General features: G+C 31.6%; 1 protein-coding gene across 1 annotated transcript; it reads left to right on the forward strand.

Moving 5' to 3' along the window:
• The first annotated feature begins 500 nt into the window (after positions 1–500).
• LOC148604791 (low-density lipoprotein receptor-related protein 6-like) lies at positions 501–20684 on the forward strand. The gene is made up of 14 exons (XM_088550247.1): positions 501–570; positions 1819–2002; positions 2778–2990; positions 3288–3412; positions 8517–8632; positions 10349–10523; positions 10914–11045; positions 11597–11768; positions 12244–12474; positions 13086–13204; positions 14178–14459; positions 15026–15175; positions 16362–16421; positions 17517–20684. Exons 1-14 carry the CDS (start codon positions 501–503, stop codon positions 17696–17698), a joined length of 2211 nt encoding a protein of 736 aa, XP_088406373.1. The 3' UTR covers positions 17699–20684.
• Positions 20685–21727: the final 1043 nt, after the last annotated feature.

Here is a 21727-nt window from a genome sequence, read left to right on the forward strand (position 1 = left end):
CATGGGTGTGTAGTGTATTAGTAATACAGAATAACTCCCTCTCAACTTTCAGGCGATTCTTGTTAAATACATAATAGTGAAAAAAAATGAATAACTTTGGGTCACTGAAATTTTTAAAATATTATTTTCAGAAATGTATATCATCTTTAGGGACTCGTGGAAAATCTATTGTGCTCATTTCATCTTTAAACCATACGGAACGTGTTTCTTCCGTAAGTTTTCGTTAACAATCGTTGGGTTTGTCCTATTATGAAGTTGCAACCCCTTTGGGGTGAATCTAATTAAATATTCTAATAATTGATGTCATCTTTTTTTTCAAATGTAGGAACATCGCCATACCGGATAACCCCATGAAAACTTATATATTGTAGTGAGTGCATCGAGTTGACATTCTTCCGTATAGGTGATTGCTAATTGGTTGAATTAAAATAGAAATACCAAAGTCCAATATTGTCACTGATGTAATATTTTACAATTTTATTGTCGGACACTCTTAAGTCATGGATATCCTTATAAAATTTGCCTATATAGCAATAATCTCAACAGAAATAGCAAAAGCTGCCACGAAAGGTGAGAGTTTGTCTTTATATTGGAAATTATTTTATAATACGAAAATTCATTTTATTTTATACGTTATTACGCACGGAAGCGACGGAACAATCGGAAAAGTACCAATGAATTCCGAAAATGCCATTGATATTTAATACTGTATCATTGCAGTAATGGGAATTATCTGAGCGGCGTGTATTTAAAGATCATAATAAATATATATATTATAATTATTAATAAAGAAAAGGAATAGAAAGGTTGATAATTTGCCCTAAGATCTTTTGCAGTGCGTAAAATAAAATATGGCATTAAATTTCAACAAACCCAACCATAACGGTTGCACTACCAATTTTAAAAAAAATTACTAAATTCCTCTTATAGTTACTTTGTATCATATTTTGTCAAGCAAACCATAGCTTTATTAATTTTATTGGTTTATTTTAAACAAACATAACCGGAGCAACTAAAATATAGTTCCCCCCGCAAAAAAAAACAAACAAAAAAATCTTATTGACCACTATATTGTCATCATTGAAAAGATTACTAAAGCCTGAAAAAATGCAATGGATTAACAAACTGTTACAATATTTATATGCCTACAAATTAACTTTCCTTTATTTCATACGCAGTTAGTAAGTTTGCAGTCGGTTTTGATATCCGGAGACATAGGTCAAATGTTTCAGAGAACTAAAATATTTTGTCAAAAGTTGTCTTGACATTTTGGTAGAAATATTCGAAAAATTGATGCATACGATCAAAATCAACCGCATCCCGCACCAAAAAAGAAAAAAAAAATAACTAAGACAAAACAAAACATAGCAAAAACAAAACAAAACACAATTATTTTTTTCACATAGGTGCATTCAGTCCATACTCCCAGTATTGTCTTTATTCCCGAATTGCTTATTCACTAATCGGTGTCTACGAGTATTGTTTAGTTTAGTTTGTATTATTCATAATGAATTGTCTTTTTTGTCTTGTCTTTGTCCCCGAATCATAAAATATAGAAATCACATTATTTGAAATTGATCCAATAGATCAAATGTCTGTTTACTTAAAATAAACTAAAATTATTATTTAAATTTGGAATAATGAATGATGACTTAAGTATCAAAAACTTCCATGAGAAATGTTATTTCTTCCTTTTAACACGTTTTCCTTAGTTACAAGTGACATGTTCAATTTTTAGATTTTCTATCATCATTTATAATACATTTACTTTTTTAAAAACCATCATCCAGGCGAAATAGATTGAACATTATATTAAAGCAATATTTTCAGAAGACAAACCATGGATTCTTCATTCAAACTTAAAAACGATAGACGGGTTAGAAATTAACACGTGGTCAAGCAGAAGTTTGATAAAGTATCAGACTGCAGCTACAGCCGTCGACTATCATTATAAAGAAGGCTACATTTACTGGACAGACCAGATAGAGGATCGAATACAAAGGTTTGAATAAAATGATATATAAAATATTAACCAATTCTTAATAATGACCTAAGTGGTATCATTTTAGTATACAGGTAATAAGAAGGTGGCCTGATATTGTTTATTTCTACGAACATAGATAATAATGTTGCACATTGTCGATTCATTTAAAAACGAGAAAGGTTTTTGGAAAAAAAACATGTAGAATTTAAATTCGGATTTTCCAAGATATCATACAAAATTTAGGCATGAAAAGGATAAATTAACGGACAATTACATATATTTGTTTTATGTAGTACTATTTTCCATCTCATAAATTACATATAATTCTTTAGTTTGGTCAAATTCATAAAGCTTGATATTTTACAACACACAATAGTAAGTACCATTATTGTTCTCAATTTGAAAATGTTTGCCTCATATACATTCACATAGAAAACAGCAGGAAAGCCATTTATGTCAATTCTGAAGCATTAGTGACGAAAAATATTTGATTGCTTATACCGGGGGAAAAGCGGGATTATTTTCCCGCAATTTTTTTTCATATTAATAGGACAATTTAACTTATTTGACCTATCAATATCTTACAAAGGCAAACTCTACAAACACTTGATTATTTCTGCATGAGATTATGAGGTAAACATAATTGGACAATTCAATAAAATATCTGTGTTTTCTTTCTTCAAGTGCCACACCTTATACGCATTTTGCCTGATTATATGACATCGAATTATAATTATAAATTATATGTCTTTTCAATTCATTGAAATTCAATATTTCTAATAAATACTTTAAGGGCAAGCCTGTCTAATCCAGCAGCTATTGAAGACATTCACACAAGCGGCCTTGATCGTGCTGACGCTCTATCTGTAGATTGGATCAATGATCATGTATATTGGGTAGATCTTCACTATGGACACATCGTCATATCACGACTGGATGGAAAGCTTCGAAAAACTCTTATTAAAGGCACTAGGTCTAGAGGTCTCGCTGTGCACCCTTTAATTGGGTATTAATTAGCTTGACATTACATTGATTTGTTTTTTTTCCTTTTTTACGTTCAGAATTATACCTCAGATAAATCTAAAATTATCTTAATCGTAGAGGTATTAGAAATATCGATGTTCATATTGCTGCATTAGAAATTTACACTGTTGTCTTATCAATTATTTTGAAATGTCACATGTTTTATCGAAACAGATTTAATTCGGTATTGAATACAATAAACATAGTTTATCATATTAATTAAATATATTGCTTTGTTCTAGTATATATACATTTTACATCTAGTATTCATATGTTACAGATGGGTTTTCTTCTCTGATTATTCCGACTCCAAGATAGAGAAATGTGGTTTAGATGGAAGCAGTCGAACAGCCATTGTTACAAGAAATAATACCGATATTGATGAACCGAATGGGCTGGCTATAGGTATGAAATAATCAAGACGTAAAACCACAGCCATGATGTTATACTTGAAAGCACACCATTCCATTGGAGAAACACGATCGCATGCTTCTTATATTGCACTATGATATTTTTTCCATCATAGTAAAGCGTAAGCCGACCCAAAGTCGTTTATAATTTTCTAACCAACCAACAACTGAAAACATTTTTTAAATTTTAATCAAAATAAAAAAAGACAAAAGAAACTAAAAATGATCAAAGTTCCAGGAACATGTCTTTTTTAAGCACTATTATATGAAATTAAAAATTTGTTTGGAACGGGAATTGATACTGTCAACTTTATCAAGGCATAATTAACGCCGTTTAAAATTTACAAGCGCATTGGAGTGTATTAGGATACGTTTAATGTAGCTGCGTATTTAGAGGGTGTGACCAAAATACAACGTTAGTTTATACGAAATAGACCTACGCTGAAACAATTAATATTTCATAGATATTGAACCAATAAAACTAAGATCATTCATGTCTGTTCCAACTGACACAATATTTTAGTCAAATAATACTTCACATTTTGAAATGACATATACGTGCATTTGATGTGATCTATGGAACACCAAATTATTGATAAAAATGTAAGAAGGTATCTTCCTCTAGAATGTTGAGAGTAAGTATTAACTTGAAATTTGCGTTGGGGCATCAGGCTATGAAAATGACCCAAAATCTCAACTCTGTTGTTATAACATAAATATTATTCAAAACATAGTGAAATATAAAAATATATTAGGAAAAAAAATATTTTGTGACATAAATTCATTTGTAATGATGTCATAATGGTGTCACATGTGTACGTCATTTACCAATACTGCTGTTAATTTGATGGGTTATTTTCAAACATATCCACATCAATAAAACTATGTCCACACAAATTACAACAACAATATATTTTCACATATATTAAACTATGTAATGATGAATACATTCAATAAATCTGAAGTTGTCATAAATTATTTTGTCCTGACAATTTTAAACATTTGATGATAATCTGTCTGATTTTTATAAAGACTGCTACTTAAATACCCTTTTACTTTAGTCTTTATTGTGATTTGATAAAATTAGTTAACCGTAGAAGTAGACATTTTACCATGTTCTACATATAAAAATAGTATAGTAGCACATAAGTACTTCCTCGCCAAAAGTTTAACGCCTAAATGAAAACCTAAGACAAGTTATGTGGTTGGTAACTGATTCAGAATAAGAAATGTAAGTAAATTCCGTGGATTTTTTGACATGCTTAAATCACCTTCTGTCTGATTTTTATAAAGACTTCTACTTAAATCCCCTTGTACTTTAGTCTTTATTGTGATTTGATGAAATTAGTTAACCGTTGAAGTAGACATTTTACCATGTTATAAATATAAGAATAGTAGCACATAAGTACTTCCTCGTCAAAATACTTAAAGATGTCCTGATTTTTGTTGATTACAATATGCGCTCTTTATTAAAGATGTAAAAGTATCTCTTAAAATACATAAATAAGATTCTTATGATCTTAAATGTCCAACCTTGTTAGTCGAAAATAGTTTTGTAGTATTCCTTTTAAGTTTCATCAATATTTACAAAAAGAGTGTGTCTTTTTTAAAACATAAACAAGCATTCTACCAAATAATATTAGAATTCTTTCAAATGTTTTTGAGTGCTTCTACGACGCGTTTTTACAAATGGACGGACAGCAAAATGCAAAAAGTCGCATGACAATTCATAAAGCGACAAATTAATTCTATTATCAATTCAAAGTTCGTTGACGACACAATCAATTAATATTGATTTCATTAAGGTATTTTCATAATTTGTATTTTCTGTAATTGCAGGTTTTTAAAACAACATTCAAATACTTCCATGTCTTCAAAGGTACATTTTTGGCTTACCTGGCCTATGGCAAAGTGAGCTTATGCCATCATTCGGCGTCCATCGCCGTCATCGTGGACAAACTTTTAAAAATCTTCTCCTCTGAAACTACTAGACCGACAGGTTTCAAACTTGACATGATTGTTTCTTAGGGTGTTCTGCACAAAATGACCGTTGGGATTTTTGATCCATGAAAAACATTGCCACCGTTTTAAAAAATAGAACATAGGGGTCAGAAGGCAGTTCTTTTGCAAATAACTAAAAAACCGTTGTATTTAGCAAATTTCCGGCGAACGGGTAATATTGTTCAGCACCATGAAACGGACCTATGCTGAAATTTTCAATACGATTCGTCAACGGATGTACGAGTTACAGCCCCAGAAACAGTTTGTTTTTGTTTTTTTTTCCACATGTACAACTTTGAAAAACTTCCCTAAACCATTTAAGATCATTTAATGAAAATAAGTATATTTAGTTGTTTAGAGTATTGTGCTCAAAATGATTGTTGTGATTTTAATCCATGAATATAAATGGCTGCCTGTACTAAAATTGGAATTGGGTCGGAAGACAGTTTTTTTAATATAATTCCAAAATTGTTGCCTTTAGAAAAATGCTGGTTCAGGTCATGAAAATACTACTAAAAGCATTTCCTGCATTTGACAATTCCGTTGATTTTAACTTAGCCAGTCTCATTTCTCAAGTTTTTTTTTCAAATATGCAAATGATAAACCAGGTGGGCGATTCAGGCTCTCTTGAGCCTCTCATTTATCTAATCGTGATTTTCCTCGGCCCTTGAATTATTGGGCAGAGTTGTTTTTTTATTTGCTATACGTTAAACATGAATCATTACGATTGATATGCCAAATAAAAAAAAATTATAATTCCTTCCGATAAATTCCATTGAAATTCCGCCTTTTTGTTGGTAGGGACCGATTTTTGAAAATAATAATAATTTTGTTTTTCAATTTCTGTGTTGATGACCAAAATGTAATTTCGCAAGATAAATACTTAAAAAATAGAATAAAGGATGCAGCAAGGATAAGATCCAAGGTAAATTGGTGTGAAAAGTCCAATAAGTATTTTTTTTCAATTTAGAAAAAAAAACAGGGGATGCGAAAAACTTTTGATTAAGGTAAAGACAGCTAATGTAGTTTATAGAGAGGGTATAAACGCCATTTTAGAAGCACAATTAATATTTTATGAACATCTCTTTACATCAGAGGGATGGGATAATGATTCAGCAGAAACATTGTTGCATAACGTAGCATTTGGGATAGAAAGACAAATATTTTTGTTAACAAGAAATAACTTATGATGAAATCCAAAAAAGCTGTAAATAAACTTAAACCAGAGAAATCCCCAGGAAAGGATGGGATAGTAAGCGAGTTTTATGAACTTTACTTGTACCTTATAAGAGAAGAATTTTATGGTGTGGTTAAATAGATAAAAATCCATTGTGTAACTCCCAAAATAAAGGAGTAATTACACTTATATTCAAAGCTGGGGAAAGGGATGATAGTAAAAAACGGACTATAAAATTATTTTGAAGTTGAAGGTGAAAGCATGTATTACCTAGTATCTTTGACACTGATTAAATTTGGGTTTGGGCAAATATTTAAGGGAAGGGTTTCTATGCTATTCAAAAACACAAAGACTAATTCAAACTAATGGATTTGTTTCCAAATATATAGTAATATCCCATTCAATACGTCAGGGATGCTCTATTGCAGCGATGTTATACATATTACAAGACAAACCATTTGCGGCAACAATAAGAGGTAATCCTAATACTCAGGGGATACACCTTCAGTCGAGGGCCGGAGATGGCATTGAAGTCAAATTAAACATATTCGCAGACGATACTTAACTTATTAATAAAGCGGAAAGATCATTATCGAGACTTTCAAAGTCTTGGAAATTTAGGAAAAAAAACCAGCGCGCCCATGAATTTAAACAAAACCGTTGGTATGTACTTAGGCAGATGGAGGAATAAAAAACATATACGAAAATCAAATGGAGTAAACAACCAATAAAGCCACTCGGAGATCATCATTTATGGTGTAAATTTAGACAGGGTTTGGCCAGAGTAAAAAAGTCACATAAAGAGCTGTATGAATGTTTTGAAATCAAGAGATTTAACCTTTTCTGGCAAAGTGATCATTATCAAATCTTTCGGATTTTATGTTATTGGATATGAGATTGAAATGAGAGGTATACCAGAAAAGATGAAAAAGAAATAAATAGTATCATATGGGATTTTATATGGGATGAGAAACCTAACAAGGTCGCAAGAGCCGTCTGTTGCCTTCCCAAAGAAAAAGGGGGACGGGTATGGTCAACCTTAGTAATTTCATCAAGTTAGTTAAGTGTATGCATAATATTATTAACTCGATAAATGGAATGCCATAGGCAAATGCTGGCTTACTTATCTAGATTCAAAATTAGACAAAATGTTTTTTATTTGCACACGTTCAGACATAATTTCTCTGGAACAAGTCAAAATGTCTAAATATTATAACAATCTCTTGACATCCTGGCTAGAACTACAAAAACTACACAACTCTAACAAAACCTCTAGAACAGATCTTCTAGGGTATTATGGGTAACTAAAAATTCAAGTTCAGAGGGAAAACCTTGCTTTTCGACACTTTTTCCAAAAGCGGGATAAAAAGGGTCAAGGATATATGGAATACACAAGATAACACCTATTAAACGTCAATCGCGATTTTTAATAAACTGAAAAATAAACGGAATTGGAAAGCACAATATAGCCAAATAAAAGCCGATAATATTAATATACTGAAGACATATAATATTGACATTAACTTAGAATCAGAAAAGAGGCTACCGTTTACGATAAATTAAATGGAGTTCGTACGAGAAGGACAGATTATGGAAATCAAAAATATCAAATTGAAAATGATACAGTCATTCTATAACTTCCCTCTCACCCTAAATTGTGAACTAAAATGGGAGACCCACTTTCAAACTAATATTGAGTGGGAAAAAATATGGACAAATTTACGAGATAATTTTGCTAAAAGAAAGCAACTTCAACTTCAAGATATTAGCAAAATATTATATATACTGAAGAAATGCTACACCAAATCAAACGGGGGAATTCACTTTTGTAAAGAAAACGAAAGCTTACTCCACTTACTTGTGCAATGTAAATTAGTCATATAAATTTAGGAGGAAATATTTGAAATGATAAACTTATTAGGTGGAATTATAGGGTTTGGCCAGATACAAAATTCAGAAAAGGTAATAGCTCTTGGTACTCAAACCGTCGATAGGAGCATGCTACTAATTGACTCGATTCTGGTAACAGTCAAGTGGGTAATTTGGAAACACAGCAATATAACTTAATATCAAAAGAAGGTTGTAACCAAATAAAAGTTCAGAGTATGATAATAAATGAAATTATTTTTCTCAGATATCGTCCAGTACGAACTAAGCAATGACATATATATCATGCATTTTTTAGAGTTTTTACATATGTATAAAGAACGGGTAGCATTTATTGTTGCTCACATGTGTATCTGTTGTTTTCAATGGTTTCTTCATGTTAGGCATGTTGTTTTAACTAATTATTGTTCATTTATTTCTTCGTATATGTCATCATCATTATAAAATTTACTTACATAATTTGAAATAATATATCCACACACTTTTAAAAGTATCAGCCACGTGCTCTCACATATCCTTTCAAATTCAGTGATGCATGAAATTTTTGAGTCCATATGCCTCAGATAACGGTCAATTATTGATACTTTGGTTAATTTGTTCATATTCACTATTCAATATTTAATCCATACGTTTAGTTGATGTAAGTGATACAGTATTTTTAAAAGTAGGATAAAAGTACAAAAATAAATTAATAAATAAATAACTAAATAAATAAATACATTTAGATTGTTCTGTGTACAAAAAGAAACAGAAAAAAAACGAGTGATTTTGACCCTCATATATTCTCTGGATATGTTTGTTTGTCTGTTTGTTGGGGTATAACGCCTTAGCAGCAATATTTCAGCTATATTCAGGCGATGAACATGAAAGAGATCATAAAATGAATATGAAATGACGATGATGAAATGAAAAAAAGGATGGGACACAAGGACAACGGGGTCAACAAATTTTGATTGCCACAAGATAAAAGGGAGGAATGGGTAGGGTTGGCCAATTTAGCCTCCTGCGGCGGAGCGCAAAGGTTCCTACTCCTATCGAATACCACAGCAGGGTTCTTTAACGTGCAAAGAACGTGGCATCTTTCCCAACACGGTGCACCACAATGGTTTGCGGTCAGGTTTTCCGTATTATAGTCTGACAACCCCAGCATGTCACACGTCAAGGGTACCCCATTCCACCGCCTGGGGCACACATCCCAGTTGCTCTGTGGGCAGAGCGCCTAGCCCCCGGCTAGTTGTCTGAGCACTATTTAGTCGCCTTTTACGACAAGTTTATCGCTGCTGCAGGCCTATTCTTATGACACCAGGACCTGAACGGGGCCCCTGGATATGAGATGTGTCAATACAGAGAACCTCTTATTCTGCTACCCTGGGCTTTAAGGAGATTTCGATGTATTGCAGAAATTGTTAATAAATTTATGTACTTTATTTATGTAAAAAAAACATCTCTCGAATTTGAAAGTAAACAATTATTTGGTAGGAAAAATAACCTTCAGAAGAATGTTTGACACTTATAATTCAAATTTGAAAAAAAATATATTATGAATGTGACGCCGTGTATAAAAAGGAGATAAACATTATTCATGTAAAATAAAACCTTAAGTCAGTAAGTATCTCTGGCTTGAAATTCATTCGAAGCCCAAAGATAACTTGTCAGAACCAGATCTATGATATGATGAAAATTGTGTCTGTAGCGTCCTAGACTGCTGGACACCACATATACTCTCTTTGATTAATATCGACTTTTGTGATTTATTTTATACAGATTTAGACTCCAATCGTCTCTATTGGATTGACAGTGCGGTAAAAGCGATCCACTCGTGTAGGTTTGATGGTACAGATATCAAACTATTGGTAAAATCCCAAGAATACATGGGGCTGGGGTTTAACTTTACACAAGGATTGGCTCTTCTGGACTAATTTCAAGAATCAGAGTATAGCACGAGTGGATAAAGCAACTGGCACCAACATTGGGTTCATCAAAACTGAGTTGAGTCTACCTATTGGTATCAAGGTTTACAGTTCAGATAACCAACCTTCAGGTAGAAGTTAAAGCATTTTGTCCGTTAAACATCGTAAATGTACACATCTACTCTTTTGGTTTCGTATTTGGAAAGCTTTAATTTGCAAAAGTATAAAATCCCGCATGTTTATTGATTTAACACAAAAGGATCTATTTGGTGGTTGCTTTTCCAAATCACAATAAAACGCTCCAGAACACAATTCTACATGAAAATGTATCGCAAATGCTTTAACCTCATCCAGGGAAAATAACTACACAAGCATCTTGTTAATATTTCAAACTGAGATAATAACATGTGTGTTGCGTGAATAAGTTAGATTTAAAAAAGATTAAAACTGTGTCTATGTTTAAGCAAATATATATATAATAAAATTGATAGAACATATACGAAAATGTGCTATTTTTTCAGTAATTAATTTGTGCATAAAGGAAAGTGCCAAATGTGAACATTTATGCCTGCCATCACCACAAAGGACGGTAACATGTGCTTGTGCCGATGGTTTCATGTTGCAACGCGATGGTAAAAGATGCAAAAACATAGGTAAACTTTATTCAAAAGAAAAATATTATATTAACAAAAATAGTAATTAATATCAGCATCATCATTATTATTTTTATTTTCATTATTTTTATTATTATCAAAATTATTTTTATTCATTAATTTACAAAAATTATGAAACTTAGAGGTTTGAAGATAGTATGCGGTTCTGACATATTGGTAACATGTTACAACGAACTAAATATTCCATCAATACTGTCATGATACACTAGGCTTTAAAGGTGGGACTAGTTGTTGACCTATATGACCACCATCTTAATTGTAGTGTCAGTATCTGCTTTTCGTTAATTTTGCAGATTTATTGTATGTTGGCTCCACTTTGCACTGATATTTTCTTGTTATGCATGATTGAACAACAAATACAAGATTTTGTTGTCGAAGTAAGCACACATTCACTTATTAATTATTCAAAATCCATATTGAGTTAACATAGTTTAATAAATTGAACTTACCCTTACAGAAATGGAAACACAAATAGTGTATATGTGTTAATTGAAACATAAGTATAAAACATAGTAACATTATCTTATTAGGATCAGGGACATGGCTGACTTACACAAACTTAAAAACAATCGAACGGCTTGATATGGACACAAATGTCACTCAAACTATTGCTAAGGATGTTGTCAACGCTGTTGCATTGGACGTCCACTACGAGAAAGGGCTTGTATACTGGACGGATGTGTTAACGCATACAATTTCGAGGTGAATATGATTTAATCGGTCAGTGGTATGTTAAATATTGCTGTGTGTTCTGTTTAAGCTCCTATCAGTATTTTGTGATAAATATCCAAACTTATATTTAAGGGTTATTCATTTTTGCAATAGGAAATAGAGAATAGGAGATGGAAATCAGGATCTGTACAGGGAGGGGAGGGGGGTTGAATTGGGAGAATGGCAAATCGATTTTTAAATTTTGATTTATTTCAAAATTCAAATTAAACAAAATATTGCATCTTGAATGTAGAACTTGATTGTACAATTTCAGTTGGTATTGTGTTTATATTATGGTGTAAAATGCTATGGGGATTATACCTAGGATGGGGAGGGGGCTATGGGGATTAATCACAGGTTTGGGAAGGGGGTTAAGGGGAAATGAGGGTATTTGTGTCGGGAATCGGAGAATGGGGAAAAGATAATAATACATATGGAGCGCCGTTTTATTTTGCCATACTTTCAGGAGTAAAGTTTCCAGAGATTCCGTGTCTAATAAAGTTGAGAACATCATAACAGACAAAATAATAACTCCTGATGGTCTAGCTATCGACTGGATGTATGATCTTTTGTTCTGGACAGACGACGGTATAGATCATATACAGGTCTCTCGTCTCGATGGGACTTACAGAAAAACTATTATTAAAGACACCAGCTTGGATAGACCGAGAGCAATTGCTGTTGACCCAACTTCAGGGTTTGTAGTATATCCTAACTGTTTTTATCTTTCTGTTAGAAAAATAAATTTGCAAGTTAGGCAATGTTTAAACATAGTAATGACGGTTTGAAGCATCAACACATCAAAACATCTTGTCAAGAGTTGAAATTTATGGCTTCCCTATAGCATTTATAAATATTTGACGGATACTGACTACAACTACATGCACTCCATATCATCTTTGTGTTTAATTTTTTGTCTGTGAAAACGATTATTCTTTATTTTAGTAATGCTAGGATATACACGAAATTAACACTATAGAAAATACAATAAATTTCATTATCATGAACATGTATGTACAAGTTTCTATGTGTTAATCACCGTGACAATGAGAACAAAATTTGCAAAAAACAAATAACAGCTTAACAGAACATACGTTTTGCTATAAAAAAGCAATACAGAAAATGTTTCAATAAGATCTTTATTTTGCGGAAGGTTGTACCGTAAGTCTTAAGTAATTGATAGGACCTCTTAGTGCACGAATAACTTCCGTACAACGGTTTTAAAACAAACTGCGTATCAATGTATTTGTTGAGTACATTTTTAACATTATATACGATCAATACACATCGTCTCTTGCTCTGTTACAGATGGTTATTTTTCTCCGATGTAGGAGAATATTCCCGAATAGAAAGATGCAGTATGAATGGACAAAATAGACAAATAATTGTAGATACTGGCCTTATTGCACCTAATGGGATAAGCATAGGTGAAGTGTACCATTTTAAAATGAAATTATTTCAATAAGTGTATCTTAACAATAAAAAATGAATAGGTCGATTTTCAATGTGTGCAATTCATAAGGAGTAACTTTTGGATTTACGACATGTGATATGTAGTTTAATGTAATATACAGTCAAAAGTGCTACACATGAAGATCATATGGTTTTCATAATATGATTATCATCTGATGCGAGCATGATTTGGTACTCATATGTTTCAGTTTACAAGTGATTATTGCATGCTTATCACATGATTATCAAATGCTTAAATTATCATATTCTTATCGAAGGGATATCATTTGAAAATCATTTGTTTTCACAAACATATACAAATCATATTTTTTTTTCACAAACACATAATATATGTTTACCATGTCTTAATAAACATATGGTAATCATATGATAATTATTTGTTGTACATTTTGGTGTTTAATTTGTTTCGGTTTATCATTGACTTAAGAGGCAGTCCATGTAGAAACCAGGCAGTTTCTGTGATATGGATGGCACATTGTAATATTTTCTAAATTTTTGTTGACTAGTGTCATGATTTGATTATGTTATCGAATACTCAATACATTTTGTAGTTACGATGTACTCCTTAATTATACAAAAAAATCAAATCTTTAATCATTTTTCAATTAGTCTTTATTTCTTGTTATTGAATGTTGTGTTATTGTAGTATCATGCTACTGTCATGATTTTGAAAAGCAATCGAATTTTGTTATGTTATTGAAGTCTTCCCATAAACGGGCATGAGAATATATATTCCAGAGCGAGCATTATGCCTAACGTCAATCTTAATTTACATGTTTCTATTATTGGAAAATGTGTTATGAAACTGCGCTAACGGCTGTATCATTTTATTTTAATATTTCTGATTGCAGTATAAAACTTTCCAAAACTTGTCTATTCTTTTGAAGCTGACCTTTAGTGAATTTTTTGTTTCGTTTTCATTTTTAGATCACATTGATAAAAGACTATACTTCATTGATCAGATATTGCATAAGATCGAAAGCATCAGATTTGATGGCACAGATAGATTTACTCTGATAACACATGCTACTGCAATACCAATGCCATTTGGGCTAATTGTATTTGAATCCAATGTGTATTGGTCAAATTGGAAAAACAAAACGATATTCAGCTTAAACAAGTATGGCATTAGGGATTTCAGAAAAATCGCATTATACTTAAGATCTCCTATGGGGATGGCGATGTACGGAGAAAGCGTTCAACCGAAAGGTAAAGATCATAGATTATAGAACAAGGCGACCATTTAATTCTGAGTGATGACAATTTTTGAAATTCTTGGCATGGAAAACGGGTGTAAAAGTATTCTGGCCTACACCTAAGAAATGAATATAAATTCTTTCTGATCTCCAATGCAGAGTGCAAAGTTCAGTCAAATAAAAATCCCTGACCGTTTGAAATCCTGTCTTGGAATTAAATCTTCTGGCTTGCAGAACCTGTCAGCGTCATTAGAACAAAATAGATATCCCATACGCTTTTCACAAATTCCTTCCAGATTTTAATGATAGTGTTTGTTCATGATACAAACTATGGATTATTTTAATCTGTAAAAACAAAAATTGATTTCTATACGCTGATAATTTCAGAAACAACCGTAAGATAAAGGTGAATAATTTTCTAAAGTTCTGTGGAGTGATTGAACACTATCTGATCTGTATAATTAGAGTTTTGATAAGTCCCTTTTCGTCATTTGTATTAAATTTTCTGATCGGAAATTAAGTGCACGTTTGTTCAAAAGAAAGTATAATTAATATATATCGGAAATTGTTTTTATACAGGTCAAAATGTGTGTAAAGAGGACAACGGTGGATGTAGTCACATTTGTTATCCTCTACCAGCCATTGACAGAATATTTAGTACGACCAGTGCTTGCTTATGTCCCGATAGATATATTATGTCGCATAACAACAGTACATGTATAAAACGTGGTAAGTGACTGTGTTATTGTGGCCAAGACATGTACTATAAGCATTTTAATTTGTATAGTTTCGATGAATATACTTTAATTGTGCATCAAATTCAGTGAAATCTAATACACTTTTTTTCAACTAAAAGAAATAACTAAGTTTGTTAAGGTCATTTTATTTTGTTTTCGTGTGGATTTATTTTATTACTTATTTTTGTGTCGTCTTAAATAAAAATCAGATTTGCCATAAAAACATGCATATTTATCATATTGTAAATATTCTTCTTCTTTTTGTAGTTTTTTTTCTACAGTAAAAAGTACTTTTTCAACGCGTTTAATTCCTTACTGATGTACTACAATTCCATTGTGTCCTTCTCACATTCGTGAAGTGTTTTTAAGAACGTCCAAGTTTTTTTTTTAAGTTTGAAATTACATATTTTTTCTTGCTTATAAAGAATGATTTTGGAAAATACATTTGCACTAATAAATTAGCGTTTGTATATTAATCGTCATTCAACTTTGTTATGTAATAAAATAAAAAGCATTTGATTTTTTTTTTGCAAAATTCTATTTATCCACCATAGATAAAAATGAAGTTTGGGTCTGTATAAAATTCATCAAGGGTTATAAATCATATCTTAAGATAATCAAAGAAACTCGGCGGATGTTTCTAGAAAAGCAGAGGACGCTTACCCTACCGGTGCATCTGGTCCATGCTCCCAGTTTTTAGTGGAGTCCGAGTTGCTCATTTACTTTTGTTACTTTGTATGTATGATGTTAGTTACTTTATGTTCTTTGTTGTGTATGTCTGTTTTCCATGTCTGGTCTTTGTCCCTGGAATACATTTTTTTGATTACCGCTATAACCTTGGTTCCCTTGATTACTCTCTCAAATACATTTGTTACGTCCCCAAAAAACTCTTACTGTGTTTATTTTCTTTGATCTGCAATATATCGTGATATATTTCAATGACTGGCTACAGTATAAAAAAACTGAGGGAAAATTTTCCCATTTTATTCTGTAGTGGAGTGCAACCAAATTTGTAGTGCTAATATTCCTAATGACCACCTGTCATTTGCACGAATACAGTTTCTATGAGGTATTCTGAAGGACTTCCAATAACTAATTAGGATTCAGAAATGCATGGTTCACTAATCAAAAGCTTCTGTCTGGTTTTTAAACAGAGCTTAACAAATTTGTTATTTTAGCTTCCAAAGAAGATCAAGATGACTCTGACCAAGACAGAAACAAATTTAGTGATGAAAAAGGTATGATCCTAGTCCAAAAGGTATGCTTTCAATCCAAAAAGTATGATGTTAGTCCAAAAAGTATGATCTTAGTCCAAAAGGTATGCTTTTAGTCCAAAAGGAATGCTTTCAATCCAGAAAGTATGATCTTAGTCCAAAAGGTATGATCTTAGTCCAAAAGGTAAGATCTCAGCCCAAAAGGTAAGATCACAATCCAAAAGAAAGATATCAATCCAAAAGATAAGATATCAGTCAAAAAGGTAAGATTTCGGTCTAAAAGGTGAGATATCAGTCCAAAAGGTAGGATTTTGGTCCAAAACCTGAGATTTCAGTCCAAAATATAAGATCTCAGTCCAAAAGGTAAGATCTTAGTCTAAAAGGTGAGATTTCAGTCCAAATAGTAAGATCTCAGCCCAAATGGTAAGATCACACTTTAAAATGCAGGATCTCAAACTAAATGATAGGGTTTTAGTCCACAAAGTAGTGTGCCTAACTTAAAGATAGCAACCTAATCCAAAATGTAGGATATAAATCAAATATTCGTATATGTGCAGTTTAACTGAATGATAGAGGATGTTGATCTTTGCAGAATTATCATTGTAACCATCTCCAGTTCCAGTAAAGAAAATCGTCTGTGTCATGGGCCTGATCTGCTAATTGTGAATTGTAGATCTGAATTGTTAAAAACATCAAAATATGTAGTAACAAATTAATAAGAAATAATCAAGGAAACCAAGGTTCTATCGGTAATCAAAAGAATGTAATCCAGGGACAAAGACCAGACATGAAAAAAAAACAGACATACACAACAAAGAATATAAAGCAACTAAAAGCAAATGAGCAACTCAGACTTTTAATAACTGGGAGCATGGACCATGTGCACCGGTAGGGTAAGCGTCCTCTGCTTTTCTAGAAACACCAGCCGAATTGTTCATAAAAAGTAAAAATTATTTTGCAGAGATAGATTAGGAATTCTTTGTGGATTTATTACTTTTTTGGTTCTAATGACTGTTCATCAACTGTCTATTTTTTTATAAAAATGGAAACAGAATTTTTCAGTTTATAACAAAAAGAAACAGAAACCAATTCTACTATAATTGGTCTTTATCTTTGTAGAGTCGTTTGACGGGAAGGAGACTACAAAAATAATCGGAGCAGTTTTTGCCAGTGCTATTTTGATTTCGATAATAATTTTCTTTGGAAATTATATCCGACGTTTAAGAAATGAACGGGAAGAACAAAGACGTATGGCAACTGGACCAAATCCTGTGTATCACTACGTTGTCGAGAAAGATTAAAGTCAAAGTTCTTGAAGATTAATCCATGTACAAAACAATTGGTAATTGTAAAATGTGGTAAAAATATGAATGTTTTAAGCGTACTGACCAAAATAAATGTTTAAACTTTTTTTTACAATTTTGACTTAAGATGGAAATACAATGACAGGAAATTGAAAGGTTCCATAATGACTAAATTTAAAACAGTATGTCGCCTGAACAGACATGTCAACATGATGTGTTTTAACAGGTTTTCTATTTAAATGTTTTTGAATCCAATTGAAATATAAGAAAAGGTTATTCTAAAATCGACTTTTGTGAAAAAAAAAGATGAAGAGGAAATGCAACTAATTAGCAAAATAGGATAAAATATCTTTTAATTTTAATTTTCGACATTTTTTGTTCTAAATTGAACAATTTTGGTTGGAGATATCTTTACGAGCGCCTTTCTAAGTATAATAATGTAGGGATTTTCGTTTCGTGTGGTTAAAATAAGACACTTCATGTTATAGCAAAAAATGGTTTCTTTCAGGAATTCAGTTTTGTTTTTGTTGAATTACGACACATTAGTTGTAGTCCTGACTTCCACTTAAAAGTCCTACCATAACACAATGTGAAGAAATAGTCCAAGTTTCAGCCCGACTGCGAAACTTCCCTCTGTTTTTAAATGGATCTCTACAGAATATTTGAGACAATTATCCATAGTTGTCCGAACGAAGCAGACCTTTGTCAAATATAGAACTAAAACATATATGGACTTTTGGCTTTCCGACATTTCATGTTTAACTTGTTTCATTATCAAATAACCTTCCTGAGATATTACCTGAACTCAATATGTACTACATTTATGTATAATGAGTTTAATTTGTAAAAAAAGGATTCTTCTGAAAATAATTTCTATATCTTATTTTTACTTAAACTTTGTACTGTTAATAGATGAATTTTGTTTCTGTGTAACTATCAAAAGTCAAAGGGAAATAACTCTTTCACGACATTTGTGATTCAAACTATAGATTGTTTACCTTTATTGATTATTCAGAGCAAATCAAACATATTATTTTTTAATATTTAACACAAAATCCCCCATAAAAGATTTCCTTTTTTTTTTAAATCTTTTACTTTTTATATATTTTTTTAGTTCCTGTTTTCTTCAATTTTTTTGACAATTTTATAGAAAAAAAATGTCATGATTGAGGGTTAAAACTTCAAGTAAAATGTTTACCTAATTAACGTAATTGACACTTAAAATAATAGGTTACTTATATGCTTTTATAAGTTGTTGCTTAATTATCTTTTTCCCGTTCCCCATCTACATGTATTTGTAGATAAGGAATGTCATTTTTTTTGTCTTCATGTACAATTCACATTCTTTCAAATTTGAAATCCAAAATGTCCTAAAGTAACTAAAATTAATCCTAAAATATTGTATTGAAATAAATTTCAGTGCAATAAACAATATGTACATCCATGTAAGCCAAAATCGAAAAATTTAGGAAGCCCTTGAATTCAGCAAATACATAAAATTCATCTTCTTTTGATAATTATAGCCTAAATTATGAGTAAAAATGTCAGTATGATATGTACAAGCTTTGTGTTTCATACTGAAACATGGTGCATGGGGGTAGGGTGATATTATGAAATGTAATGGAAGAATCTTCCATGAAAATAGGTATCACTTGATATCTAGTTATATCTATAGCATGGTACAAAATTTGAGACATTTGTACCATACAATAACTTAAAGAGTTTAAGCGACATTATATGGAAAACTAAATTATCCCGTTTTGACAGTTTTTGGTGAATTGTGACTGTGAAAATTGCATTAACGCATAAAAAAATTCCAATATCGTTTTACTTGAATCAAACTTGTATAAAATTTAAAAAAAATAAAATCATCGAGTCTAAGAGTATGTTCCACTGAAAACAAAATCAACAGAGATGGGGCAAATATACAAATCATGTGATCGTTTTTTCCTCAACTGCATAATAACACTGCATGGGTGGCTATATATATCTTCATAACCAGTTAAAAGTCACTAATGATTATCATGGTTAACTACAGACAAACAGACAGACAGACAAACAGACAGATCCCTGACCAATGTGTTAGAAGTTTTCCGAGTACAATAGCTGAAAAATAATAAGCACGAACATGCACAAATCATTGTTGGTAAACTTATCAATAGTGTTAATTAAATCAATAATTTATATCATATTTGCGAAGTTTTAAAATACACAAACGAGAAAAATAAAAATGAAAAATGTTTTTATTAGAATTTATGATTACGAACAATAGTAAATTAATGTGGGAAAGTTTGAAATAAAGCATATATATTTATATCTAGGTATTAAACCTTCCGCTAGTGGCCGTTTTTGGCTGGAGCCTCCCAACATTTCATCATACATTTCGTAATCTTCAACGGTCTTGTTAGTCTCCCGGTGGGAGCTTAAATCCTGTAGCTTTCGAAATTTTCGCTATTCATCAGTCAAAATATTGGGGATGAAACTGGGCAGCTATAGACGCTAAAATTTGCATTTAATATTCGAAAAACCGACAAAAAGCGGAACTGCTGACAGCAATTAGCACGACAGAACTGCTTTGCACAAATATAATATAAGACCTGTTATAACAAATACTAAAACTACATGTAGGCTATTAAACACAGATATTTACACATGGACGTGAAGAATTTACATGTACATCCATGCTCATCCAAAGTACTTCCTCAGGTAACAGCTTTGATATAAAAGCGGGTATTTTAAGTATCTACGTGTTTTTTGGCGTATGTGTCAGTGTACAGTAAATACGAAAGAAATGTTGGAATATTTATTTTATATACAAGAAACTGAAGCAACAGGATTTTATACACAGAAAATTGCGTAAAATTGACCAGCATTTTGCATATATTAAATTTGCAATATCGAATACATGTAAGGATATGTTTGATATGTACACATTGTAAATGTATATGTATTGAAGATTTTTTTCCGAATAAAGAAAGCAGTGTTGGAAGAACTTTGTTATATAGAACTCTTCTTACCTTTGCAATAGATAAATACCCGGACCTGGATTTTTTTTTCAGGCAAACAAAGCAAACGGCTTTTAATTTTTCTACTTTCAAAATAAAAATAGAAGCGAGTAAAAAACTTCATTCGCGATTGATACTATAACAGTGTTTCCAACTTTGCTCAATCGCATAAGGAAATAAAATGCGTTGCAGCATTTATTACAAAGAAAATTATCTTTAGACTTTAGGCAGGTTTCTATACACTAATGCTTATACCAGCTTATTTAAAGTCTCTCATGTTTGTACTACGTTCCATGCAAAAGTAAATCATAATGTAAAACAATAATTTATCGACGAGATTTATACGGATATTAGAGCAAAAAAATATTGAAAACTATTGGATTCAGAAATTAAATCCATAGAAAAAATCCCACGTAAAGAACAGCAACGCGGTTCAAAGTATATAAGTGCAATGACGTACATGCATGCATGTTTGTAGCAGTGGCTACATCTCAATCGACGTCTGATCAAAGATTATTTTAGACTTTATTTCATTATTTAGCATAGTAAGGTGAGATAAAAGCTCTGTAATTAATATATCTACTCCACCTTTACAGTGTAATTAGGATTTCAGTGTATACTACACGGGTGGTCTGGTACTTAAGCATGTGTCACATGATACATGTACAGGTAAAGTACGACAGTCATTTTTGAAGGGATTTTAAGCATGATTTTAGAAGGTTTTTTGTTAAATGCACATCGAGATCCAGCGTTAACCAAAACATCCTTTTTCCTATATAAAGAATTTATAAATGCACACTTTCAGTTTCAATCTTTATTTGGTTAACGCTGGATCTCACTATAGAATAAGTGCCAGAAGAGTAAAAAAAATGCTATTTTATTGACAGGATAGCCTTCCAGGCGGTTTTGTGCATTCGTTCCTGTATTGTTACTCTTTAAATCACAAACTGAATGCATAAAATTGAAAATTTACAAATATGTATTACTTTATTATTTAGTTTTCTTCCGAATTGATTATAAT

Source organism: Perna viridis, chromosome 10 (assembly GCF_037379345.1).
Source record: "Perna viridis isolate PV_CMFRI_1.1 ecotype Kerala chromosome 10, ASM3737934v1, whole genome shotgun sequence".
NCBI lineage: Eukaryota > Metazoa > Mollusca > Bivalvia > Mytilida > Mytilidae > Perna > Perna viridis.

Excerpts from the sequence above, each read along its gene's own strand:
- LOC148604791 (XM_088550247.1), top strand. The coding sequence starts at position 501 with ATGGATATCCTTATAAAATTTGCCTATATAGCAATAATCTCAACAGAA. Across the intron at positions 11,769-12,243 it reads TTAACGCATACAATTTCGAG|GAGTAAAGTTTCCAGAGATT; the intron begins GTGAATATGATT and ends CCATACTTTCAG. Across the intron at positions 14,460-15,025 it reads AGAAAGCGTTCAACCGAAAG|GTCAAAATGTGTGTAAAGAG; the intron begins GTAAAGATCATA and ends GTTTTTATACAG.